The 27,336-nt window shown below is 38.5% G+C and overlaps 3 protein-coding genes and 1 long non-coding RNA gene across 17 annotated transcripts; 2 read left to right on the forward strand and 2 right to left on the reverse strand.

The window, feature by feature from the left end:
• The first annotated feature begins 3,745 nt into the window (after positions 1-3,745).
• Positions 3,746-9,556, forward strand: LOC104600542 (linoleate 13S-lipoxygenase 3-1, chloroplastic-like). Its single transcript, XM_010263538.3, has 9 exons — positions 3,746-4,269; positions 4,554-4,831; positions 5,479-5,716; positions 6,696-7,031; positions 7,226-7,311; positions 7,455-7,562; positions 7,667-7,968; positions 8,047-8,313; positions 8,401-9,556. The coding sequence occupies exons 1-9, from the start codon at positions 3,891-3,893 to the stop codon at positions 9,158-9,160; spliced, it is 2,754 nt and encodes a 917-aa protein (XP_010261840.1). The 5' UTR covers positions 3,746-3,890; the 3' UTR covers positions 9,161-9,556.
• A 237-nt stretch (positions 9,557-9,793) lies between these two features.
• LOC104600543 (uncharacterized) lies at positions 9,794-13,809 on the reverse strand. 6 transcript variants are annotated; one of them, XR_735685.3, is made up of 5 exons: positions 13,387-13,524; positions 13,145-13,240; positions 12,212-12,882; positions 12,092-12,136; positions 9,794-10,177 (listed from the first exon to the last, which is right to left on the reverse strand). It is a non-coding gene; the product is annotated as an uncharacterized LOC104600543 (long non-coding RNA). The 6 variants fall into 6 exon arrangements; XR_735686.3 differs by having other exon boundaries at positions 9,794-10,210; XR_016079419.1 differs by adding an exon at positions 13,558-13,809 and having other exon boundaries at positions 9,794-12,882; positions 13,387-13,423.
• A 203-nt stretch (positions 13,810-14,012) lies between these two features.
• LOC104600544 (plastid developmental protein DAG) lies at positions 14,013-19,551 on the forward strand. Of its 9 annotated transcripts, XR_016079411.1 has the most exons (9): positions 14,139-14,280; positions 14,419-14,457; positions 14,586-14,889; positions 14,981-15,174; positions 16,075-16,448; positions 16,688-16,785; positions 16,862-16,927; positions 18,911-19,247; positions 19,343-19,551. XR_016079411.1 is itself a non-coding variant. In XM_088892929.1 (7 exons), exons 3-7 carry the CDS (start codon positions 15,133-15,135, stop codon positions 19,036-19,038), a joined length of 708 nt encoding a protein of 235 aa, XP_088749055.1. In that variant the 5' UTR covers positions 14,013-14,280; positions 14,586-14,889; positions 14,981-15,132; the 3' UTR covers positions 19,039-19,551. The 9 variants fall into 9 exon arrangements, 2 of the variants coding, with proteins under 2 accessions (XP_088749055.1, XP_010261846.1); XR_016079416.1 differs by lacking the exon at positions 14,419-14,457 and having other exon boundaries at positions 14,013-14,280; positions 16,862-16,964; positions 18,299-19,247; XR_016079413.1 differs by lacking the exon at positions 14,419-14,457 and having other exon boundaries at positions 14,013-14,280; positions 18,299-19,247.
• A 3,590-nt stretch (positions 19,552-23,141) lies between these two features.
• LOC104600546 (serine/threonine-protein kinase RIPK) lies at positions 23,142-25,718 on the reverse strand. The gene is made up of 5 exons (XM_010263546.2): positions 25,018-25,718; positions 24,687-24,822; positions 24,399-24,535; positions 24,157-24,280; positions 23,142-24,042 (listed from the first exon to the last, which is right to left on the reverse strand). The coding sequence occupies exons 1-5, from the start codon at positions 25,396-25,398 to the stop codon at positions 23,384-23,386; spliced, it is 1,437 nt and encodes a 478-aa protein (XP_010261848.1). The 5' UTR covers positions 25,399-25,718; the 3' UTR covers positions 23,142-23,383.
• Positions 25,719-27,336: the final 1,618 nt, after the last annotated feature.

Below are 27,336 nucleotides of genomic sequence, written 5' to 3' on the forward strand. Positions count from 1 at the left end.
TATAGAACTGATGCCATAAATGTTTACTTTTGCAAAAATATTTTTACCAAAGTACTTTTATGAAAGTATTTTTATAAAAGTACTTTTACATGAAAGTACTTTACTAAAGCACATTGCCTACAAAACTGTTGCCATAGGTGTTTACTTTTGCAAAAGCACTTCTACGAAGCACTTTTGCAAAAGTACCTTTTCGAAAGCACTTTTGTAAAAGTATTTTACTAAAGCACATTTACAAAAGTACTTTTATGAAAACACTTTTACGAAAGTACTTTTATAAAAGCACTTTTGTGGAAGTACTTTTGCGAAAGTTCTTTTATAATAGCACTTTTATGAAATTACTTTTATAAAAGCACTTTTACAAAAGTACTTTGACAAAACATCCATGCCAACTGTTAAACATTAACTATTTTAGACCTAGGCTAGCAGTTTATGAATACCGACAATTTTTTTTAAGAATGAAAATGAGCAACATAGGACACTTGTCAATCTGAAAAGAAATCATTTTTAGGAAAAAAATGTTTGGTTCATAGCAATATTTTCTCATTTTGCCTATTTTTACCAATTCTTGTCCATTTTAGAATTTCATCTTGGGTAAGAAAGAGAATTGAACCAAACATGGCCTTAGAGACCCCTGTGAACCCGCATATACGTAACAGAAAACAACATCCCACCCACGGCCCACACTGAATCTTCTGCTCCAGAGTGCTTAAGGCTTTAACTAGAACCTGACAGTCCATCTCAATAACTAATGGGGACAAGCCACCATTGTTTAACACCTTTAGGCTATGTTTGGTTTAAAGGAAAAGGTAGGGAAACCTATACAAGGTTTATAAACGTTTTCCTACCTTTCTCTAATTTTTCCCTCATACCAAACACAGCATTAAGGGCTGCATCCACCTCAATTTGAATTGATGATCTGGCTTGAGATCGACTGAAGCCTGCTGCTACTACTTTCCCATGAAGTATAAAGGTGGAATTCGGATATACTCCTCACAGGGTGTACCTCACATCAACCTTACAGCATGTTGTAGCAGTGCATTAGGAATATCTCCCACGAATGACAATATACAAGTAGGAGAGATATTCCTGATGTGCGGTTGCAAATGCTGTGAGGTTGGTGTGAGGTACACTCTTGTGAGGAGCAAATTTGGTCTCATAATGATAAAGGTGTGGTTCTGACTTCTTACTCAATAAAATAGAATAAATAGACTGATGTCTAGGTTTGTGCTTGTAATTGGGCAGACTACAGGCCTGAGGTCCGGCCCACTATAAATTGGGGCAATGAATGGGCCCTAAAATAGGCCTAAATTAGAGTTTGGTCTAGGTTTGGGTTGACCTGGGCCCGGACCAAGGTACACAATGCAAAATGGGCCTAAGTCTCCCTTGGGCCTTGGCACAATCCATCCAGACTCCCCTTAGTACAAGCAATGAAAAGTTGGGAAGAGAATATAAAGAATTGAATGGAAAGCTGTGGTGCCCATAAAGCTTCTGGAACCGTCATCAGAGTAAAAGCCCAATGACCTCAAGTATTAGGTCATCAATGTATTGCTTGATTGATGGACGGAAATGGATGGAGGGGTGTGGAGAGTTGACCAAGCAACAAATTGAAGTAATGAAACCATCGGGTTGACAGGCTTATGACCGTTCAAATTCAAAAGAATGGGGTGGTCGTGGCCTCGTGGGTTTAGCACTTTAACCCAACCATCAGGGGAGATGGGCAATATTCGTGGACCATGGACCCTCAGTTGGTGCACCGCCCCATGGATTTAGGTTTATCTGCGGGTGGGTTGGAGTATTATGTGTGAAGCTGGCCTGCCGTTTCTTTTCTTCTCATTATTATATTATGGTTTGCCAATCGGTGAGGTGAGACAAAAAAGGCACAAAGGCAATTCAGTCAAACCGTCACGCTTTCACACGATTTCAAAATCCATGGATTGGAAGGTGACTCCTCTGACTCACCCCTTGGTTTTCAGCACACATCGGTTATCGTACACACTACACACGGATGAATGAAATGGTTGATCAGCTGTCCCTTCACTGAAATCTGGACCCAAAATGATCGGTGGGAGCCTAGTATTTAGAATCGTTGATTTGGCCCTAGTTGACCCTCATATGTGTTAATAGATTACAGATGTTACTACATATGCTTAGATATCGATCATATACAACTATCTAATTTTATTTTAACTCATAACCTTTTTTTTTTCTGAAGCAAATCAATTAAAGATGTCGACACCGGATGATAGGACCATTTTCTCTGGCAGTACTGTACTAATGTGCTAGTTGGAAAAAGAAAAGGTTGGGAGTGTGTTGATCTTTTTGACGAGTTGAATCTAAAAATGGAACCACCAAAAGAATAAAAGAATATTATATTTAGAGCACGTTTGGACTACAGGAATAGGGTTTGGAATTGAAATCAGAGTTCTGATTTCAACTGTTTGATTGGACGAGAATCAGAATGACCCGGTCTGATTTCAGCTGTTAGATTGGACAGAATTAGTGGATTGCCCCAATTTGAGGGAATGACTATTCTCCCCCACCCCCTTTTTTGGGAATTCCATCCCAATTGATTCTAAATTCCAATTCCATTTTTTATCTGAAACAAATAAATTATAAGAATAGACCATTCTAATTCTGATTCTCAGAGAAATTTTGATTCTGATTCTAACTAAAATGGACCCGTACTAACTCTTTCTTTTTGACAGTAGTATTGATTAATTAGAGGGCATGACCTAATAAAATAGGTTTCCTAATTTTTATTTTATGGATCTTGTTTGAACTTGCATGGAGTTGGGATTACTGACCACTGTAAGAAAAGATGCTAGTCACATCTTCTCCAGGAGACCCGGACTGGACTTGGGATCCCATCATGGGCATATGATTGCTAATTTACTAAAAGAAGGCCTTTTCCATGCGAGTTCACATCTCCGTCCCACAAGGCACATCCTATAATTGGAATTTAAATAAAATTCCTTATAAATGGAAATTGGAATGATATATTCTCATAGTATATTTGATTCAGGCAAGACTCTGAATAAGCTGCAATTGGGGAATAGACATTTCCTCTCATTTCTTGGAAAATATAAATTGGATTTCATTTCCAAGACCCCTTATTCCCATAAATCAAATGGGCACTTACATTTAGGGCTATTAACGGGATAGTTCTAGGTCAGAATCAGGTAGAACCGGTCCTGTAATCAATCCAAATTCTATAAGGTCTGTAATTCTGAATCCAGAACCGAACCAATCAGTTATTGGGACAATGGGTCTAACCCGACCCATTGACAGCCCTACTTGCATTCTTTTGCTTTGTTTATGAAATCTGGATCACCTGCCGATACAATATATTCCCACACCCTATTAACATCATTTGACACCATACATCTCATGTATAGTAGATTGGTAGGAGCCAGTTTTATAGTGGGTCTCAATTTCATAGTGAGATGTGTAGTGTAAGATCTAGCTGGTAGGGTGTAGAAACCTGTTTTGTGAACTCCAAACGAAAATTAATACCCTTATTACATTCGCTTTTTTTAAGAGAATGACTGTTGAGTCCACTTCAAAATTCAAAATTCTTAGCCCCATGTGGATCGATGCCAAATCCATGGGCAGGATGCAGTTTCTGTAGTGTATTTCTCTGTTTTTTTTTTTTTTTTTTATTTATTTTTTTATTTTGGAAAACGTGAAGACTATTAGCAGAAAGAGCCTCCTCTCTCGCCTCGCTCAAAGTCTTTAAATAATGCCCCGCTCAGCAATCCTAGCGTAAGCCATCTGTGTGTGTTTTTTGTCTTATTTGTTGCTCTTCTCTACAACCAAAGAACCAAGAATTCATAGATCCAAGCAGAGATTAAACACATCAAAGAACTTCAGATTGGTGGGTTTTGAGAATCATGGCAGGGGTAAATGAAACCTTGGGTTTGTCTTTGGTGGAGAGAAGTTGTTTACTTCCTTCTTCCGGATCTCTTCTCAATCATCGTTTAAATTGGCAACCGAACAAGCTCCGCTTTACCCCCGTTTTACTTTCTCCGGAGCAGAGAAGAGTGCATTTGAGGAGGGTTTCAAGGATCCCAATTGCGGCTATTAGTGAGAATTTCGTCATTGTTGCGGTGGAGGAACAGCCTGTGAAATTTAAGGTGAGAGCTGTGGTAACCGTCCGGAAGAAGCACAAGGAAGATTTGAAGGAAACGATCGTAAAGCACTTAGATGCTTTGACAGATAAGATCGGGAGGAATGTTGTTTTACAGCTTGTAAGCACGGAAGTTGACTCAAGTAAGTCCTTTTGTCCTATCGATTTTTGTTGACTATTTGTCTTCTACTTTGAACGAATTCATTTCTGAGAGTCTCTGTTATTTCCTGACAGAGTTGCAAGCCACCTTCATTTTCAGATTCCTACTAATTTATATAATTCTGATCCAAATAGGCCGATTCCCTTTCTTCTTCTGAATTGTAAATTTCGTTCTTGTTCTCCTTGTTCTTTAACTGATGTGTTTTAACCACTTTCCCTAATAATTTTGATTGATCTCGTTCTTTAATTTTCTACTTATATTCTGAAGAAACAAAGGCACCGAAGAAGAGTAGCGAAGCCGTGCTCAACTGGTCGAAGAAATGGAACGTCCGGTCGGAACGGGTGAATTACACAGCAGAATTCACGGTGGACTCAAGCTTTGGGATACCCGGAGCCATCACGGTGAGTAACAAGCACCAGAAAGAGTTCTTCTTGGAGAACATCACCATCGAAGGCTTCGCATGCGGTCCTGTCCACTTTGCTTGTAACTCGTGGGTTCAATCCACGAAAGATCACCCGGGTTCCAGGATTTTCTTTTCCAACAAGGTAAAGTAAATTAAATGCTCTTCCCTTGGATTCTTGGATTCATGAACACCAATTTTGAAGCCAGATTTTTTCTTTACTTAACCACCTCTCAACTCAACTCTCAAGGTTGAACCGTTGAAAAAGATTGGGCTATGGTTAGCTGAGAACGTATGACAAAAGTGGTAAGGGTGGTAGTCCAAACGAGTGTCAATATCTCATTAGCTGAACCTTGAAAAAGATTGGTCGAATGGATAATATTAAATTCGGATATCTCATTAATATTGTTTAATTAATCGAATCAAATTTGGATGTGATCCAAGTTAATTTGATAAATATTTGAAATCGACATTTATTAAATATATATATATATATATATATATAATATTTAAATATTTAAATATTTTTAATAATATATATGTAATAATTAAATTATATAAATAAAATATATATTAATTACTTAAAATAATTAATTGGTCGAATTTAAATTCAGATATTTTCTGATTCGGTTCAAATTGGATATTAAACTTCTAATAGTGTTAATAGTGTTAGTATATATAGTCATTTAGTTTAACTTTTGTGTATACACAAGAAGCCAAAAGGGTGATTTCATTGGCTTAGACATTTTTTGGTTGGCTTGAGCTGAATTTGTTGGAATTCTCAATCGACAGCCATATTTGCCGTGGGAGACACCGGATGGGCTGAAAGAGCTGAGGGAGAAGGAACTGAGAGGGCTGAGAGGTGATGGCAAGGGAGCGAGGAAATTGTCTGATAGAATCTACGACTACGATACTTACAAGGATTTGGGAAACCCTGATAAGGGAGTGGAGTTTTCGAGGGCAACTCTGGGGGGTGAAGACATCCCTTATCCAAGACGATGCCGTACTGGCCGACCTCCAACTGAAACCGGTTAGTTGATTAATTTGCATCTCATCTCTACGTCTATGTACTTTTGCAATTATATATATAAACAATATTTAACTTTTATTACCAAACTACACAGGTACCAGAAGAATAAAGTCAATAAACCACGGATGTCAAATTCTTTCACCAATTAAATTATTAATCTGTGGGCATTTATTCAAAAGTGGATTTTGGTTTACTGTTTTGGGAAGATAATTTTTAAAAGTTTTTTCATTATTATGTAAAATCTAGTGATGACTAATTATCATAAACAGTTGTAATTATTAATTTTTTCGATTTTGCAAACAAATAAAGTATAAGCTTTGAATTAAAAAATATAAGATGAAAACTAGAAAATAATACATATATCATGGTTTTAATATTTTCCTTATCATTCAAGGGGAGATATTCCTAATACATACACAGCAGTATTGATAGTGATGTAGGAACAATTTGTGGGTAGTAAATCTAGAGTGTTTAAAACCATCCTTGACCTAACCTAAGCGACCTAATTCAACCAATCACCTGTCCAATTCTGTTTTTCATTTTCACCTGACCTAACCTGGATTTTTCCAAAAAAAATTGTGGTATTGATTAGTAAACCACTGACTTAGATGGTTGAACCATTGAATTATTTGATGGGGGCAACAATTTCTAGATCATCTTTATTTTCTATTTATTTTATTTTTAAAAAAATCTCATCTTTGTTTTAATTTTAAAAACATCATAGGATGTTCTTTCCAAGAATAATTGAACAGTTCCACCCGAAAACCAGTGGCGGCCAGAGCGTTAATTTTGAAAAACTTAACATAAATTAAATGCAGGTGTTTGTCAAGATTAATGAAGAAAGAAATATTATTAATGTAATTAGTACGTAATAATAGTCTGGTGACTGGTCCATTGAAAGCATTTGAAGGAAGAGGACTGAAATGCCCTTAACTTAATTATGCGTGTTGGTTAATGGTTCCGTTTCAAATTTGCACAGACATGAACGCAGAGAGCCGTGCGGAGAAGCCAGTGCCCATCTACGTGCCACGGGACGAAGCCTTCGAGGAGTCGAAACAGAAGACATTCTCAGTGGGAAGGCTGAAGGCCGTGCTCCACAACTTAATACCTTCCCTGTTCGCCAGCCTCTCTGCCGACGACAACCACGACTTCAAGGACTTCTGCGACGTCGACAGCCTTTACAAAGAAGGTTTACTCCTTAAATTGGGGTTACAGGATGAGCTTATGAAGAAGCTTCCCTTGCCCAATATCGTAAGCAAACTCCAGGAGTCCAGTCAGAGCCTTCTTAGATACGACACTCCCACTATCGTTTCCAGTGAGCACGCCCATCACCCAACCCAACCCATTTCATTCATTTATTATTGTATCAGTCATCAAAATATTAGTTACACAGTGCTAGCTGATGATTTGAATTTTAAATTTATTGGAGCAGTTAAAATCACAAGGCCATCTCCTTGTGCTATCGCTCAAAGCCTAACATCTACATCTCTCTCTCCCTCGTACTTGTAGGGGACAAGTTTGCTTGGTTAAGAGACGACGAATTCGCCCGTCAAACACTTGCAGGCATTAACCCCGTCAGCATCCGGCGGCTTGAGGTTAGTAATTAATTCTTTTTCTTTCTATCCTAGCCTCCTAGGGAGTAGGGATAATTTTGCTGGAGGAGCTATAGGCTGCTTGTATGACTATTGTTAATTCCTTATATATCCAAATCCAATAATAAAGAAAATAAAATCATCAGGTTTTCCCGCCAGTAAGCCAGTTGGATCCTGAGGTTTACGGCCCACAAGAATCGGCACTCAAAGAAGAACACATCGTGGGCTATCTGGGAGGCTTGTCTGTACAACAGGTATCTAATTACATCTCTGTATCGGCCGCCCGGTAATTAGCTGTTTTTACTTTTGGTTTGTTTGATCAATATTTATTAATTATAAACAGGTGTTTTAATTTCAGGCTATGGAGGAGAATAAGCTGTTTACACTGGACTACCATGACATTTACCTCCCGTTTCTAGAGCGGATAAACGCTCTCGAAGGCCGGAAAGCTTATGCCACTCGTACCATCTTCTTCTTGACCCCGCTTGGCACACTTAAGCCTATAGCCATTGAGCTCAGTCTCCCGTATACAGGTTCCCATTCTCAATCCACCCGGGTTCTCACTCCTCCTGTGGATGCCACCACCTCCTGGCTCTGGCAGCTAGCCAGAGCCCATGTTTGCTCAAACGACGCTGGCGTTCATCAACTCGTCAACCATTGGTAAGCACTAAACAGCAGCGGCACGGCAGAGCCACACTTTTTCACTCGCAAAATATTAATGGCTTTGACTGTGAGCAGGTTGCGGACTCACGCCAGCATAGAACCTTTCGTAATAGCGGCGCACAGGCAATTGAGTGCAATGCACCCGATCTTCAAGCTTCTGGATCCACATATGCGATACACCTTAGATATAAACGCCCTGGCACGCCAGACCCTCATCAGCGCCGAGGGTGTCATTGAGTCCTGCTTCACTCCTGGTCCATACTGCATGGAGATCAGCGCTGCTGCCTACCGTAGCCTCTGGCGCTTCGACCTTGAGGGTCTCCCCGCAGACCTCATTCGCAGGTACTTCTCTCGTCTCATCTTCAAGTTTTTTTCTTCTTAATCCTTGTACAGTGGCTTAATTATTAATTTCGCGCGCAACCGATGCAGGGGTATGGCGGTTCTTGACCTAACACAACCTCATGGCCTAAAGCTCCTCATTGAAGACTACCCTTACGCCAACGATGGTCTCCTCATCTGGGACGCTATCGAATCGTGGGTCCGAACCTACGTAAACCACTATTATGGTGATTCGAGTTCTTCGATTCGTACCGACACCGAACTCCAGGCCTGGTACTCCGAGTCCATAAACCAAGGCCACGCTGATCTTCGGCACCAAAGCTGGTGGCCCAGTCTCTCCACTGTGGATGATCTCGTCTCTATCCTCACCACCCTCATTTGGCTTGCGTCTGCTCAGCATGCTGCCCTCAATTTCGGGCAGTACCCTTACGGTGGCTACGTTCCAAACCGTCCGCCGCTCATGAGGCGGTTGCTACCGCAGGAAGACGACCCCGAGTATGCAAATTTCCGGGCCGATCCGCACCGGTTCTTCCTCTCTTCGCTGCCGACGTTGCTCCAGGCCACACAATTCATGGCAGTTGTGGACACTCTGTCAACGCACTCACCCGACGAAGAGTATCTTGGAGAGAGACAGCAGCCCTCTACCTGGTCCGGAGATGCTGAGATTATTGAGGCACTTTATGGGTTCTCAGCGGAGATCAGAGGGATAGAGAAGGAAATCCAGAAGAGGAACCATGATCCAAACCTCAGGAACCGATGCGGGGCCGGGGTTTTACCGTATGAACTACTCGTTCCAAGCTCTGAACCTGGTGTCACCTGTAGAGGGGTGCCCAACAGCGTTTCCATTTAGTTCCAATGGCACCTAGCTAGACTAGCCGAATAATTAAGGAAGCATTCCTTGAGGAGTTGTTATTAGTGAAATTGCAATGGAGATCATCATCTGTGTTTGGAAATTCTTAGTGAAATTGTCATTCCTCGAGGAGTTGTTCAAAGTGAAATTGCAATGTATATAGAATACCATCCACGGAATGATGGAAGAGTAGTTGCTCATCTACATGAAAATAATATTAATTAGGTTGCATGTGGAAACTAAATGGGAATGAAATAAATCTTTTCATTTGGTTTCCAAGCATTTTTTTTTTAAACCACTGTATTACCACTTAGAAGGGAACTGGAGCATCTCATGTCTTCCATTTTTTTATTAATGTAGCAGACGAGAAATCCGATCTATATTCACTGTACCTTGGATATTTGTTAACTTCCCATTTTCTTAATTGCCAAGACATCTGATTTTCGAGGTGGGTTAAGAATGACCCGATTTCCTCTTCGCTGTTTGGACCATTCATCTGTGAGAAAGATCACATATACTTTTAATTGGTTCCATCTCAGTGATACATTTCTTCCAGACATACTACTTGATCCATGCCTTTCTTGGCAAATGGTTCATAAAAAATTTGGGTACTCCTTGTACCGGGGGAGAAGATACAAAAATATTCAGATTCATGCCATCATTTGGGTACTCCTTGTACAGTTGAGGAACAATGTATTCCCAGTCAGCAGTGTTTAAAAGATACTGGTCTGGCACTTTGTCCATAATCTAGTGTACAAAATCTGCCTGATGAAAAAAAAAAGGAATTATTAACATAATGCTTCCAGTTCCAGTGCTGGTTTAATAAATTACAGATACATCTTATCTGATTGGCAAGGTTATTTCCTATAGGTTGGCCTAGACCTTGAATGGTGCACCCAAACAATTCATTGGGATTAGAGTTCACCACCTGAGACTGATTCCACAGGGAACTTGAAGCCTCAAAGACTGCAGTCTCCAAAGACAACTGTCTTGATCCCATTCAACTTGAGCTTTCACCTTCAGAGTTTCTCAATTAAATCATGGAGGTTGCTTTAGAAGGCAGTCAGGCATAACAAAGTCAGTTACAATAACTAGCTTTAAATACATGGCAAATACCAGCCATAACACTATAATGGCCTTCCCCTCAGACCCAGAGATAGATACTAAAGAGTTATGTTGACCACAATCAAATATAAAAGATAAATTCATACTAATAAATGGAAAAACTTAAAAAATCAAAGTTCTCTCAATATGTATGCTTTCCAGAAAGAGAGAAACATAAAATACCCATTGTGAGATGAAGATCCAGACTGCCTAAACTCAACCATTGTTCTGTGATAGATGGTTTGGGTAGGCAAGGTAAGGTTGATGATGCTTACAAATTGTTTGAGAGAATGGTTACCGGCTTCTGGAGGAATTGAAGACAAAGGATTACCAACCCATAGTGGTTACATATGGATCAGTCATTCATGGGCTTTCCAAGATTGATAGGCTTGATGAAGCATACATGCTCTTTGAAGAAGCAAAATAAAGAGTAGGCATAAATGTAGTAAGGTATAGCAGTCTTATTGATGGCTTTGGAAAGGTTGGTAGAATAGATGAGGCATATCTTATCATGGAAGAGTTGATCCACAAGGGATTGACACCTAATGTGTACACATGGAACTGCATTCTTGATGCGCTAGTGAAGACAGAGGAAATTAATGAAGCCCTTGTCTACTTTCAGTCCATGAAAGACCTTAAATGCACCCAAAATGCCATCACTTACAACATTATCATAAATGTCCGCACAGAAAGCCAAACCTCAATTGCTTTTTAACTGATATGTCGTCTGTGTCAAATACAATTACAGACATTATGAATAATTTTATTTTAGGTGTGTCAAATACAATCCAAGAACAAGCTTTTGCTTTTTAGGTACTTATGGATGTAAAGAGAAAAGTGATGCAAGAAGAAAAAGGTAGCTACTGTAGTACGTTTTTTTGCAAGTTACAAGTTGCCTTTTAAAAGAACTTTAGGTGTTTAGGAATGAATAGGGAGTTCTATTTTTATCTGTTTTAGTTTATTAAAAGTTCTATAGGTTGTCAAGTGGGTGTTGATTTGTTTCTGTTTTTCTAATTTATCTAAATACCTTAGGTATATTATGAATAATTTTCATTTGCTTGCAGTCTATTATTGGGCTGACTGCTAGATATATCTTAGAGTTGGGCTTGTCTTGAATCAATCAATATATCTAAATACCTTAAAATTAAAAATTGTTTGCAGCTCAATATGTAAGATTATTGAGCTAGCTTGTCTTGAATTTCAAGAAATAGAAGGGTGAGATAATGACAAATTCTGTTGGTCAGCAAGACAGCAAGACATTGGACTGAAACTCATCCCACGAAAAGAAAAAAGAAAAGAGAAATGTGTGGACTCATTTGAGCCACATCTCAGCTGCTACTGTTAAATATGAATAAACATAACACAGAACCTATTAACCAATCTAGATAGAAATCGGGATAAAGTGGTTGCTTGCTTGTAACTCTAAAATCCCTTAATTAATTGTCACTATTCATGTTTAATCAGACTGCTATCTAATTTGAAATTAGATTAGAATGTTATTGTACTCTTATGAACTTGATAGAGATCTTTCAGACTTATTAGCTACAAAGATAGAGCTGAATCAGGTAAACAATAAAATAAACATGGAAAAATTCAACCACCATACAGAACTAATGACCAAATAACTCTACTCACATAAGGATGCATTGCAAACTGAAATTGGGGAAAAAATTAAAACACGTTTAATATTTGAAAGAAGAGCTGCTAAATTTAACATTCATTTCGAGGTCAAGTATAAACAACTAAATTTAGCATGCATTTCAGACCTTATACTAAAGATCTATATAACAAATACTTTGCTAGAAAGGAAAATCGAAGATAACATACCTTCCTGTGGTTTGGTCCGGTCTACAGCGGAAAAACTGGGGAGGACTGAAAAAAATAGTGAGAGAGAGGAGAGGAAGAAGAATAGGAAAGAGGAGAGAAAAAAAATTGATGGTGATTTACCTCATCGTCACCGTTGTCGGAGTTTAAGTTCAGATGAATACTTGGAACATCAACTGCCGAAGGAGGGAGTGACGAAAGAGAAAGGGGAATGAGGGTTAGAAAGTTGGAATCGGGTAGGGAGAGGTTTGAGGAGTTTCTTTTGTCATTTTGGTTTTTTTCTATATTAAATAGCGGGAATGGGATTCCGATTCCGGGGGGGTCAGGAATGGCCATTCCCTCAAATGGGGGATTGCCAATTTGCCATTCCGCCCGGAATGGAAATCGGATTCCGTTTCCACCCAACCAAACGGGCAAACGTCAGGAGATTCCGATTCTGGACTTACATTGAAGTATACGTGTGATGTAGAATTAAATACTGCTTCATCCAATGAAATCTCAAGCATCTTAGGGGGATATTTGCAGGAAGCTGAAGTTTTTGAATTCTTATTATGGTAATAGCTGGGATTTACAACCTCGACTGCTGCCATGAACACTCCATCAATCTCAAATTCAATGGATGAATTACTCAACAAAGGATCATTAGCAAATGTGACATTCAAAGCAGCGATCTCATCCACTTGTATTTCTTTGGGAAGAGTATTCAATAAAGCTTCAAAATCCCTTCTTTAATTTTTTTGGTAATAGTGTTCTGCACTGCAGAACTTATTTGTTCTTCAAAGGCATCTACAGTTCTGGAAAATAAGAGGATTATATAAGACAGTCTCACAATGCATTATGCTTCAACAAGGAAAAGGATTTAAAGACCATAGGCAGAAAAAAAAAAAAAAAAAACATAATGCGGAAAAAATGCCTCCCATTCCATCCAAATAATCACAGAGAAGAAAGTACAAGATCATATAATTGGATGGAAATAACACATGCTGATCTAATGCTTTCTCAGCTCATGTATATAGATCATATAACTGGAGAGGTTAATCAAGAAATCATGTTTACCTCTATATTCATGACTGACTTCAACTCCATCAAATATGCAAACTTTAGAATCTGCTGATATTATATCATAACTCTTTGAGAACCATCCCTAGAAATCTGTGAAGATAGGAAAATAATAAGATTCAGAAAAATACTGGAAAATAATACTAACATGACGCAAATTACAAATTATTAAGAAAGAAAATACTAAGGAAGTATAACATAGATTCCAGTAATCCTGTTGCAAGAGGACTTCTTCCTACCTTGTATGCAAATGTGCATCTAGCTTTTACTGATTATCTATATAACAAAAATAAAGGATGTTAGCCTTGAAATGTAACAACTAATAATTCAGGTTTGATGCTTAAAACTTGTGAAGTTATCAACTAAAAATATAAACAATGAATCTGATATAGGAGCATATGGCAGCTTACTGGGTGGCGCCACATGGCATCGGCCGAATGAGATCCTGGCCATCCACCTCTAACCGCCTCCACTCACTCCATCGCAGGGTCAGGTATAAAGGGGGTGCTTAGTTTCAAGGTAAATCTATCTTCTTCATTCTTGTTCTTTAGCTTTTCTACTCTTGAGTGACCTCGCTTGATTCCTTGTCTCAATCTTAATCTGACCCTTCTCAAGGTGCTTTGCCTAACTTGACCATCAAAATTACCACCCTTGAATTACACCCGGGACCTCTAACATATGTTCTCTTCTTGCTCTTTAGCAAAATTACCTTTTCACCCTTGGCCTTATCCTACGCAGCAACAGAATCCCTGTATAATGGAAGTAATAAATCAGTTACAATAATATAGCAAAAGAAACAATTTCGTGGTTAAACCTTAGTGGCAAGTTCCAATTCAATTCTGTTGAGTTGTTGTTGGTCCTGATGTTTCATCAAGTCCTCGGCGGTAGCCTTAACCGTTTGAACGTTCTGGCCTTGAATTTCATTTTTAGCGGGGGGTAAAAATGGTAAAAAAAATTTAAGAACTCCGATGACGGTAATCAGTAATCGAATGGAATAGATTTTCTTTCGTTGTGATTTGCTATTTTCCCTCCTTCAATCTTCGGTTAGGAACGGCTCCTCTCCTCAACTTCTCTAGTCCTCCATTGAAGACTTGTTGAAGATTGAGGTTTGAGTCTCTTGACAGGCGACCAAGGTGAGTTTTTTCCTCTTTCCTGTGCAAAGATACTTAGCCGTCCAGTCCATGTGACCTACCAGTGCCATTACGCCTCCCAAGTCCCAAAGACCTTACTGCTAGCCTGCTAAGATTATGTTTGTCTTGTATTTTTTTCAGCATACGTCTCTCTTTATTAAGTGTTCAACGCCATTTTTGGTATTGCATCCATCATTACTTATTGATTTCTTATCTTTCTATTGTTGGGTTGTATGCATCCATATGCATGGTTCATGTTACTAATTAATTTCTTCTGTTCTTCATTCTATTTTTTTTTTTCTTTTCAGGTGAGAAGTGAGATCTCAAAACAGAGTACCCACCGTAACATAAAGTGAAGAAGAAAAAAGAAGCGGACACTATTGATTCAAGCCATTTTCAGGTAAACATAAAATAAGAAACAAAGGAGAAAGGGTTAGGGTGTGTTGGGGCGTTGGGTTAAGGCCTTGAGGGTAGCAAACCGGAGGCTTGAGAGTCGGGCCAGAGGATCGTGACCTGTGACTCGTGAGGGTTAGGTTCGAAATTGAAGCTCGAAAGAGTAGTAGGGAGTAGACGACGACTGGAGTTCGATTGTTCCATCTATTGATTGTACAGGTTTCTCTCTGCTCCCTTCTTCTTTGCAAATGTTAAATCTCTGTCTCTCTTCCACATTTCCTATACATGTCCGATTTTGTTCTTTTCTTAGCCTCCTGTCCCACCGAAGACGTCTGTGGAGTTGATCGAGTTCTTTCTCGACTAAAGCTTAGGAATTTGAGTTCGAGGTTGCAAAGTTGAGGTAGATTTTTGTATTTATTCCACCTTAATTTTCCTGAATATAGCTCAAGAAGGAAAAAGGACATGCTAAGAGAATCACAGTCTCAAATTGCCGAACTGATTAGAGTAAGTTTGCCTTGATTTCTCCTTTTCTTTTCCTTAATGTTTTCTGAAATCTGGGGATATTTGGTCTTTTACATTAGAAAACTATGTATGCAATTTCTGATCTATATACAACAAATAGACTCGAGAATTCTCATCCCAGGTTCAATTGGGCATTTCAACTTGAATTAAATTGGACCAGATGCACTCATTAAATGCCAGATGTTAGTAACTTGGCATCAACTTGACCCAAATTTCACCGCAATACTGCATGCACTCAGTAGAAATCACTAATTGCAGATTTAGTCGAGTTTCTTGTGAAAGGAAAGAGGGGGAAGATGAAGATTTCAGCAGTAGAGAAGAAAGGAGAAGAAGAAAAGAGTAGGAAGTCAACCAGGATTGTAAAATTAACCCTAGCCGCCTACCTCTCATTATATTTTTACTTAACTTAAATGATGAGATATTACAAGGATGCCCTTAGTAGGGCGGCTACTAATATAGCTGAACAGTCACAAATTAAAAAAGCATAAACTAATGGGCCTAAAGCCCAACAACTTCCTAACTAAATAAAAAACAACTCGGACCAACTCAACACACTCATTCAATGTCTGATGCCAGTTTTATGTTCATTTCTTAGAGATGTAGTTCATTTGGGAATTCCATGGTCCATGAAAAATACGAAGGATTTTGTATGATGACTTAGACAGATTTGAGCTTCAGGTAGGTTGAATAGAAACAGATGTTACAACATTTTAATGGAAACATATGTTACAACATTTTAATTTACCAAGAAAATGCATTCCAAGAGGTAAATTTGTAATATAGATTATTTTCAGAGGTATTAACATTAAGATATACAATCTATCAAAAAAATTCAGATATTCAAAGCCCAATTGCATTCACAGGTCTTTTTTTGCTTTTCAGAGATCGGGCTTTAGACTTACCAAACTCCATGCAAATCAGTTGCAAGTTGGTGATCAACCGTTTCCAGCATCTACAAAATATCTTCCTGTGCCCCACAGTTCAATGCCGAGTTCTTCTTTCATTCCGTTGCTGTGTTGCCGTTACATGCCATTGGTTTCAACTTCTGTTATTTTTCCTCTTCGTTGGCCATTCTCACCTTCTTCCAATTTTAGATGCTTCTCGGGTAATGCCACTGAGTCAACCAGGAAGCAAACATTCATCCAAGGCTGTGATTATGAGCATTGGCTTGTTGTTATGGAGCCTCCCAAGGGGAACCCACTTCGAGATGACATCATTGACATATACATCAAAACTCTATCCATGGCCTTGGGAAGGTAAGGAGGAGGAAGTAGAATTGTTATTGTTATTTATTATTGAACTACTGTATTAGACCAACCTGACTCACTAGGTCCAACATATCGAGTCTTCTCTTGTGTAGGTAGTTTCTCCTCTTCTTGATGCTTAAATTTTCTGTTTGGAGTTTTATCCCGTGTTTTTGTAAATAGTCTTAATTTTTCTTCTTTTTGTTCTTCATCTTTGCACTATGCTGATCTTTTTTTGATTTCTATTGCAGTACAGAGGAAGCAAAGAAGTCTATTTATTCAGTTTCGACCAAGTATTACTATGCCTTTGGGTGCAAACTTTCCCAGAAATTTATTAACAAGCTCAACTGTAAGATGCCATCCATTTATCATCGTTTTCCTGCTCTTTTCATTCGCATTTTGTACTTACACCTTGATTTTCACAGCCTTGCCAAATGTGAGGTGGGTTCTACCTGATTCTTATTTATATGCCAGTGAGAATGATTATGGAGGTGCTTTTTCAACTCTCACTTTCATTCAGTGTCCTTGGTAATTGTTTTGTTTTTATTTACTTGTATATATTATATTCTTTTTGTTCTTCACCAATTACATTGATAATTTGTGATGTATATGGAGATTTAGGCTGCACTATATGGGTATGGATTGTTTTCCTTATAGGATTAGTTAACATTATAGGCATATTTTTTTGAAAGGTAAAATATCATTGTATTAACTGGATGGAGAGGGCCCCTCTAATATCAGTGCTTTATGAAAAAAAATGGGATATTTACTATACCCGAAGATCATATCAGAGTCATCGTCAAATATGAATCTGTTGCCATTGATTACAGAAGCAAGAGTATCTAAAGTTTTGGAACTGCTTGAGGGCTTTTGTAAGCGTAATTTCAACCAAATTTCTGAGATACTGTGTGTGTGGTTTTGGGGGGGTAGAATCTGGTTTACTCATCTGCATACTCAACTGAAAAGAGAGAGAAATCAAATTGTTACAAGGTTTCTGGTTTACTCATCTAATGAGTATGGATACAAGACTTCTGGGTTCAGTTCCTGTTGGAATTTATGTTTTTATCTAAATATGCCAGCTTGTTCTATCAGTGAAGTCTGTTAGAATGAGAGAAAGAGAGAGAGAGAGAGGTGGGAACAAATGACAATATTAGAACAATATCATATGTGTAAGTGGGCAGGTAGTTTGATCGTTAGTATATATTTTTTTAATGGATTCATTAGGAGATATTTTGGGGGCAGGAAAATATTGAAGTTCAAAATGCAGCATTCTGGTAATAAAGCTGGTCAGTGCTGGTGCAGTGATTATGGATGATTCTTTAAGTTCATGTTATTTCCATAGGTTTAAGAATGCAGTGAAGCAGAACCAATGATGATGGTAGGCTCTGAGGGTCTTTTGCACAAATTTCCCAGGCTTGTTATTTTTGAAACATGAATCTTCTAATATTATTTCCTATATTTTCATGATGACTAAATATCCCTAGAGGCTCATACAATTTGGGAATAAATAGCTAATTTTTTATTTGAGCATTATACATTATTTTGCTGGAACTTAGAATGACTTATCCAATTCATTCCTTGGTATTGAATTACCTCCTAGTACTTCTGTTCTTCACAGGGAATTAGAAAGGGGCATTTTTAATTCTGCGCTAAACATTAAAAGCAATGTTTCTTGGCATAATGTGGTTTGCAGTCTTCCTCCATGTCCAGTCCCTGAATTCTGCCTTTATCTTCTAATTTTGGAATTAGCATCAAAGTTCTATCTATTGGAAAAAATATCAGAAAATTACAATGTATTTTGCTTGTGAGAAATGATGAATAAGCTGAAAATATCAGACATACTTTGTGTTTTTCCTTTGCAGTTAAGGTTTTCCCCGTATGCTTCCAGACTCTGGATTCTTCCTTTGTTTTCTTATTTTGGCATTAGTGACAAAAGTTCTACCTATTCAAAGAAAAATCAGAAAATGATAATGTATTTTTAAAAGGGCCATTACTAAATGGTGATTCTGGCACTCTAGGGTCTTGGGAGAGGTAAGCTGGATATGGACCTAATCTTTGGATTTTTTTTTTCTTCTGCATAAAGTGCTTACTCTCAGATTTCAACCCATGTTCTAATGTCTCACATTATCATTTTATATTTATGCAACAAATCAGCTTGATTCACATTTCTCTATGGTAATGTGCTTAGATATGAGTTCCCATAAAAAAATGTGCTTAGATATGAGCATTTCTTTGCTGATAGAACTAGTCTTCTGAAGTAGGTATTTCATTCACAGTAATGGTTAGAGTAGGCTGAGTTGCTATGCGGCTGTGGCCATCTTCACCATATCATGGCACACAGCCATGAGCCTGTTTTGACACATGGGTAGAAATACAACTTTTCATGGTTTCTTATGAAATCCCTAGCTTCCTTCATTACTTGTCCTATTGCCACTACCTCTCTTCTTTTACCACTTAATTTATTATTTCCACAGGAGAACCATTCATTGATGGAAAGGTTGTTCCATATGAAGACAAGTACCATGTAGATTGGCTGGAAGACCGAAATGATTCCAGATCTGGAAACCCAAGGCCTTTCAAGGAAACACTAAAGAGAAGATAAAAAGATACAATTTCTGGTCATATATCTAGATCCAGAGCTTACAAAGACCAGGCTTGCAGGTATGTGCCTTAAACACTTGTCTTGTAATACTGCACCTAGGAAGAAGAAGAAGAATACCCAAATCATGGATAGAGGATAAACAGAAGTCATCCTGTCCGAATTGACATATCCAGCATTGATGAAACCTGGTATTGATTAACCCTAGTAAGGTAATAGTCTTTCTAGTAACCCAAAATGAGTTGTTATTTTGGTAAACTAATGAGGATAACTGATTTACTATGTACTTGCTCTGTTTTCTTCACAGAAATGTATGAGAATATCATTGAACAAACGATGCTTATACCATTGAAGTTTTGCCTTTGATATTTCTGAGCTGGTATCAGGATAAAACAGCAATTGTAAGATGCATATTAACGGACTCCCAACTTGATAAAAATAATTTGTTGGGTGCTGGACATTTGTCCCATGATTGGAATGATTTCATGGAAGTTGAAGGCCTCAATTCTTCTTTTCTCTTAGCGTACTATACCTGAAGGTTTTGCAAGAAGATTTACAATAATATTCTGGCATCTTGTCTTTGATCCAGATCATCCTTCTTGGCTAGCTACCTTTATTGATTATCCATCTAGACCATTGACATCCAATTGAATAATTCATCACAAGGACGCCCGTCTGTCAACATTGATGGGATGGAGTAAATATTGGCCATTTCATGAGCCAGGAAATTTTTCTCAAGTCTTAACCTGATCTTTTAGTTAATATTGCTATTTGAATTATGAGAATATTGTCTTTTGAGGAATAAAAGCTAACATCTTCATATTAGATAAGAGTCTATCATCCATGAGTGGTACCAAACTATCAGTACGTTGCTCTAGAAGCTTTGTACCACCAACTTCCACTGCAATTTTACATGACAAATTCTCAGTTATTGACACAGCATTCGAATATGAAGTAACCCATTGAGGTTAATCCCTTCAAGGCCTCAAAACGGTTTCTATATTTGGAACCCAACCGATCTCTCTGTCAGATCTATATGAGAGGGACGTATGCATTGTTTATTATAGTTTATCTCCAAGTTACCCTATCATGCTTGTTCAAGATAAAAACTGCATGGAAATTGATTGTGCAAAACCCCCCAAAAAAATAATAATGACCACCAAGACTGAACCTTCATTGGAATATGCGTGGTAGGGGAACAATGTAAAATGGAATCCAAAAATCCATGGACTTATAAAAAAAAACCAGGGCCCTTGGTAAAGCTGGCAAGCTGCAAGTCTGCAACTTCAAATTTTTTTGTATTTACGCGGTTTTTATCTACAACGGCTTCACTGTCTAGTAACAAAAAAAAAAACTGAACAACTTCAGTGTCAATTCTTACACACGGAGGTGAGAAATGCAAAGTTCAAAGATCCAGGCTGGGGATCGGTCTAGAGAAGTACACTCCCTTATTGTTCCGAACAATAAGATAATCTCTTAATCATGATTATGTTTCTGAACTGCATGCCCTAATCAGAGAGGTAGTCCCCCAACTTCTCAACAATCAAGGTGGTTCACTGTTTTGGAGGCGTGGATTCCCCAAGAATTATGGTTAGGTTGTCTCCTATTTGGTGAATCCAATAAGGAATAAAAAATAAAAAAATGTGGTTGTTCACTTTGTTCTGTGATGCCATGACCCTTTGGTTGGCTGTCCTTGAATTATGAAGTGTCATGGCCCCCAAGAAGTAACCAACAAGGAGCAACTGAACAATAATGCTGTCTGTTGGTTCCATGAATTCTGATTCTGTCATAATACAATGGGGGTCTAATGCTTAAATTGAAGAATGAATCACTCAAGGCCCCCACATGCTCCCGTCGTGCAACATTGCATATTAATCGATAAATCGTCAACTCAAGAGTGAAGGCCCAATAGAATAGTCCAGTATTATCTTTCTATTCTACCTTCCTCGTTTCTTCAGCTCAGCCAAATACAAAACATTGATCAGGGTGGCAACCCATCTGGAGACTGGAGACTTGAAACCAGAGAGATATCCACCACACGTTGCCTAACCCTGTTTTCTATATATCATTATTCCCATTTTGATGATATTCCAATCTATGCCTTGTCTTGCAAAATTGAGACACTCTTAGTTTAGGTCCCATTTGGTTCAAAGGAACAGGGGTTTGGAATTGGAAATGGGATGCCATTCCTGGTCGAATGGCCATTCCCTCCTCCTTTCTTGGAAAATTTCCATTCCAGCTTACTCCAATTCCCATTTTGATTCCAATCTGAATCAAACAGATAATGGGAATAGGCCATTCTGATTCTAATTTTGAAGGATTTCGGTTTCAATTTCAATTCTGATTCTGGCTGCGAACCAAACGTACCTTTATATTCTTAGTTTAATTCCAGATTTATGGCATACACACCACAATACCACGTCATTCTCAAAACCTTGATCCGGCCAATTGATTCTTCTATTCGTATATTTTTGCATAAACGTCAATGGAATGGGATAAGTAATTTTTAAAAAAGGAAAGATCTCATCATACTTATCTACCTAATCAAAACTCATCCATGGGCTCAGTAACTGTATCAGGTTTTATCCAATCTTGGGAAGTCTTCGAGATGTCAAATATCATTTTGCAATCACATGGAACTGCATATCTAATAAAATATTTAGTTGAATCGCGTGAGAACTGAGAGATGCATTCCTCATTGTTTGTGTTGATGATTTGATTATATTCTCCTCTAAGTTACTACCTCCATATATAAATTATTAAAGATATTGCCATATAGTTTAAAATTCCTACAGCTGAATATAAAGCTTGACAACCTTCTGGATAAATTCTTATGGCGCCCACTGTATAGAAGAAAGAAAACAAGAAGAAACAAAGACCAAGAGAAGGGGGATTTGCTCACTACACAGATTATTGGGCAGACAATTTATCTAAATGCGAGGGTTGGTGAGGGGTTGGTGTTCCTTTCTTCATCTTGTTCAAGTTGCCAAGTTTCTGTATGATGATAATGCTTGAATTCTGACTTTGATCAAGTTACTTAATTAGGTGGTTGTTTCTTTGTCAAACCTCAAGCTTTAATCATTAAATAGGATTAGAATTCAATTTTTTCAAACAAGTTTATTGTTATGTGACATAATCCAACTTCTATATATCTCTCTTGCAGTGCCTATTCTTGTTAATTAGATTAACAATTGAGATGATGACACCCTGTGTCTGCAATCTAAGGTTTTGAGCTTCCAATTTTGGAGTTCACATCTGCGCCCCACAGGGGGGGGGGTCATTGGGAGATGTTCCCAATACACAGTGGGGATGTGCTGTGAGACATTGTGTGGCGCAGATCTGAACTCGCAATTTTATGCTTTTAACACATCCAATGGTTATAGTTATTTTTCAGTTGATATCTTTTGTGGTGTTACAGAAATTTGTGGCCTATGTAAACCAGTACCTTCCGTAAATGTACAGTTTACTGGAATTGAATGAATGAATGAATAAATGGGAACCGTGTACATGATTATTGGCTGAACTGCTCCTTTCAAGTTGTTGCTGAAAATAATAATGTTGGAGACTAGGATATATACATATTGTTGGATCGTTTCTGGATGGAGTATACATCTCAGCCCCACAAGGGACCGCTCCACAATGTCTTATAGAGCATTCCCGCTGTATATTGGAAATATCTCCCTGAAGAGATCATTATCAGGAGATGTTCCCAATACACAGCCCGAATGTACTGTGGGACGTTGTAGGGCGGAGATGTGAACTCTTCTGTATGATGGGGGTTTGATTTATTAACAATAAGACTATCAACCTCAATTAGCTCTTAAACTATCGCTGTCTGTGCTATTCTTTGCTAATCTCATCTTATTATTTTACTAAGATCAGGTAAAAAATAAACACCTATTGGTTGGTGTTAGACATGATTCAAAGAAAGAAAGAAAAGAGGTTTCTTCTCTGGTAACACAGGACCGACCTTTCCACTTTCCAGGCAGTGGCTTCTTCAATTGTATAATTAATTATAATCTTGCCTCGAGCCCTTTTTTGGGCTTTCCATGAATTTTATATTTTGAATGCTTAACCCTTTCTATTTGATAATTGAGACTGAGAGAGGATTGAATTTTCCAAGTATTGAAAGAATTTCTAAAATGACCAAGAGGTCCGTCCTCACAACAATATAGACCTTTATGGACCTCTTTATAAGTTATAACCTTACTTGACATTCACTGATGATGATTAAAGATAAAAAAGAAACCCCAGATGGCTCGCTCCGTTTACACAAGCTCCATCACTTCCTTGAAACTCGGAAGTAAAATCTCTGTACAGTCAACAGTGTGATTTATGATTTACAAATCTACAAAGCTACTTCCCCTTGCTTCTGTACTGCTTTTGGGGAATTCAAGCCACTACCAAAATTCTTATATAATGTAATATCAGAATAGACAGCCGGAGATCTTGGTGTCCTTATGCGATGTCGGTGGCCACGGTGGTGGCGACGTCCATTGCCTTTCTTGTTTTCGTCTTTTTCCTCCTTGTTTGCTTCACCTTCCTTTCTATCCTCCTTTGCACGCTGGTGGTGGTGGTGGTCATTCTCTTTCTTCTTGTCTGCTTCCTTTTCCTCCTCCTTCTTACCCACTTTGACATCACCTTCCTTGGGGTTTTCACTTGGAGCTATATACACGAACGGTCCAATGGGGATGTCGTTGTTATAGGTTTGTATAAGCTCCAAGGTCTTAACCACGATGCCCATTGTGGGTCTGGACTTTGGGTTGTGACTCAAGCATTGGTAAGCCAATGCGGCTGCCTTCTGAGCTCCCTTGTTCGAGTACTGCCCTTCCAGCTTTGGGTCCATTATCCGCTCTAGTTTGCGACTATCATTCAATAGTGGCCTTGCCCACTCTACAAGGTTCTGTTCTCTAGGGCCACGGTTCTTGTCCATGGATCGTCTTCCCGTCAGCATCTCTAGGAACACCACTCCGAAGCTGTATACGTCACTCATTTTTGTCAAATGACCTGAAAATTTAGCCACAAAAATATCAAACTGTTAGTGGGTTTTGCTCAATTTCATTAAACATTGCAACTTGTTTCCTGATATATAGAGAAGTAAAAGGGTAAGGCTATAATTACCAGTCATGACGTACTCGGGAGCTGCGTAGCCTTGGGTGCCCATAACACGGGTTGAGACATGAGTTTCATCCCCTTCAGGACCGTCCTTGGCTAGCCCGAAATCTGAGAGCTTAGCTGTGTAATCCTGTAAGAAAAATGGACCAGAGGAAAGTTAGCTATATATAGAGAGACTCAGAGAGATCAATATATAGGCCATTAGTTCAAGCCTGTAGACTAACTGACAGTGAATGAGAAGAACATACCGAGTCTAACAATATATTGGAAGCTTTGAAATCCCGGTATATTACAGGTTTCTCCGCTTCATGCAGAAATTGGAGACCCTTGGCAGCTCCCAGCGCAATTTTAATTCTGGTTGACCATGGCAACGAAGCAGAATATCCTGCATTTCCCAGAGAAGAGATTCATTAGACATAATCCTTCATTGTCTAAAGATAGCTAGAAAACAATAATTGATAATGGTTACTAAGTCAAAAATATTTTGCTTATATACACAAATCCAACGATGTTACAGAAAGGGAGAACAGACGTACTTCTGAAGAGTTGATTCTCTAGGCTTCCTCGCACCATGTATTCGTATACAAGAAGTCGGTGCTCGTCCTCACAGCAGTATCCGATCAACTTCACGAGATTGGGGTGCCTCAATTGCCCAAGAAATATAACTTCAGCCTGCAAATCAATACATAAAAGTCCATTTAGCAATTAACGCAAAGATGCAGCAGCACCAGAGAATCGACCAATCAATCTATTCGGAGAAGGCTTAACCCAACCAGTTGGGTTCATCTAGCTAATCAGTCTTAATTGCCATATATCAGATTGAATATTGATGAAGAGAAATCAAGCGCAGTTGGTGTAAATTCTCACCAGCCACTCCCGGTGTCCTTGCAAGCCCTCCAAGTCCAAGAGCTTAACGGCCACAGCCTGCGCCTTCAACCCAGGTCTGAGCTTGTCATCGATGAACCCCTTGTGAACTGGGCCGAACCCGCCCTCGCCCAGGATATTGCTTGACGAGAAGCTCTGCGTGATCACCCTCAGCTCTGCCAGCATAAACGCATGGAGGTTGGAGCCGATGACAGAATTCGAGATATCATCGGCCGACAGTGGTGAACCCGGGTTGTTTATGTCTGTCAACGATATCCACGAAGAAGAAGTTTGCTTCTTAATTCTCTTCTTGGGTTCTTCCGGCGGGATCTCCGCCCTGTAGCAACCGGGAACGAAGGATTTCCACGTTATCTTCTTGGTCATTTTATTTGTCGGCAAAACTTCAAACCCAGAATCGATGAAGAAGCAATCGATTGCAGACCAATCAAAATAGAAGAACTAGAAGAGATGAAGCCGAGATTGAGTACGAATAATCCAATGACCGACCAACCACTCTCTGTTCTCTCTGTCCCTTACACAGAGAAAGAGAGAAAAGCTTTGTGTATGATCTCCACTTCTGTTCGGTCCCTGTGTCTCTCTCTCTCTCTCTCGCTCGCTCTGTGGGTATATATAATTTGTTTTTTCTGTTCAAAGTTCTTTCCTCCGCGACATGGAAATGGGAAGGAAATCTCGTTGGAGACTTATTATTTGGTCATTTGGCATGTATATATAAATCTTCCTGAAGGCGAGTCGTAACTCGTAAGCCTTTTCCATGGTTCGGTAGGTTTATATGACCAAATTACGTTGCTGCCCTTTGACCTTGTAGAACCTCTCCGCTCCCCCTCAAACCACTGCTTGTAATTTCCAAGCAGCGTTCCATCTTGATGATTCGTCCAAGTTTTAATAGGAAAAACAACTTCATAGACTTTCTTTTCCAAGAAAATGAGAAAACAATTTGAAAACGGCTTGTTTGTTTGAGCTATCCCATAAATATCCCGGTTATATGGGGGACGGAGTGAACACGTCTGAATAGAGAGAGTTGCTTCTCTTCTTCTTTCTATGTAATCTTACATCTTATTCATGCATCATCCAAGCCTTATCCTTTTGCTTTACATGAATTTTATTTATCTCTATTCACATCTCTTTTGCTTTACAGTCTACCCATAAGTCTTTCTAGATTTTGATTTTCTATGAAAATGATCAGATCATCTTTAGTCTATTTTTTCTTATTTCATAATCTATTGGAATCATTCCTAATTTCTTATAAATATTTCTATTTATGATCCTAACATTTTTAGTTGTTTCACACAGGGTTTTCAAAAATCAGATGGGCCCGGAAAAATCAGGAACCGATCACCCGTTTTACCCCATAATCATTATTTCCCCAAAAACTATTGATTTGATCAGTAAATCGTTGATTCAACTGTTTGAACTATTCAACGGTTTGATCAATTTTTACTTTCTTTTTAATTTTTTATTTTTTTTGTCAAAACGGGTCATCTGTTCGATTCGAACGGTTGAACTGATCGTCCCAGGAACCAGACCCCTTACTGATTCGTTGTCAGGTTCGATTTTAAAATCCTTGGTTTCACATATTCATCTTAGCATACATATGTTTATTACGTTCAATTTTTTAGATATATAGTTTCTTTACTACTCAGTACTCTTGCTCTAATACAACATAGCATAGTCTTACAATGTAATTATTTTATAGAAATTTCTTTTTAAACTAACACATATATAAAATTTCAAATGTATTTTTTCATTTTGCCCGTCCTACTTTAATTCTTCAATGTTTCCCTCCGAATCCTGTATTTTAGAAAACGAATTCATAAATTATCTTTTACCATATAATGTTAATACTTGGCTTCACGTCCACACCATAAAAAGTTAAAAGTGTAAGACGAAGAATTTTATATGTAGTTTGTATTTTGGTCTGAAACTGCTGCATAAGCAACAAAGAAGAAATTATTACTTTGGAGGATCGGAATTGGATGAGGGATGAGACTTTTGGCTAAGGCCGAAGAGCTTCTAGAACTTATTGACCCCCTCAGTTGGCTTGGCCTATTTTGTGGAAACCATGTATGAATAAATAAATAAAGAACCCCTCATCCCTCAACTATTTATATTATTAAATAACGTTTTATAGAAAAAAAAAATATATCATCAAATGGGTCCTCTCGAGTTTTAGCAATTGAAGGTGATTGCTAACCGACCCCTCAAACAGTCAAGACTAAAACCCATCACAACCATCAAAACCAAAAGGGGCTGTGGTCATCGACCTAATTGACTTTTTTTTTTTTTTTTTGAGTTTATTAAAAA

This window comes from Nelumbo nucifera, chromosome 8 (assembly GCF_055504915.1).
Source record: "Nelumbo nucifera cultivar China Antique chromosome 8, China Antique-T2T, whole genome shotgun sequence".
Classification (NCBI taxonomy): Eukaryota; Viridiplantae; Streptophyta; class Magnoliopsida; order Proteales; family Nelumbonaceae; genus Nelumbo; species Nelumbo nucifera.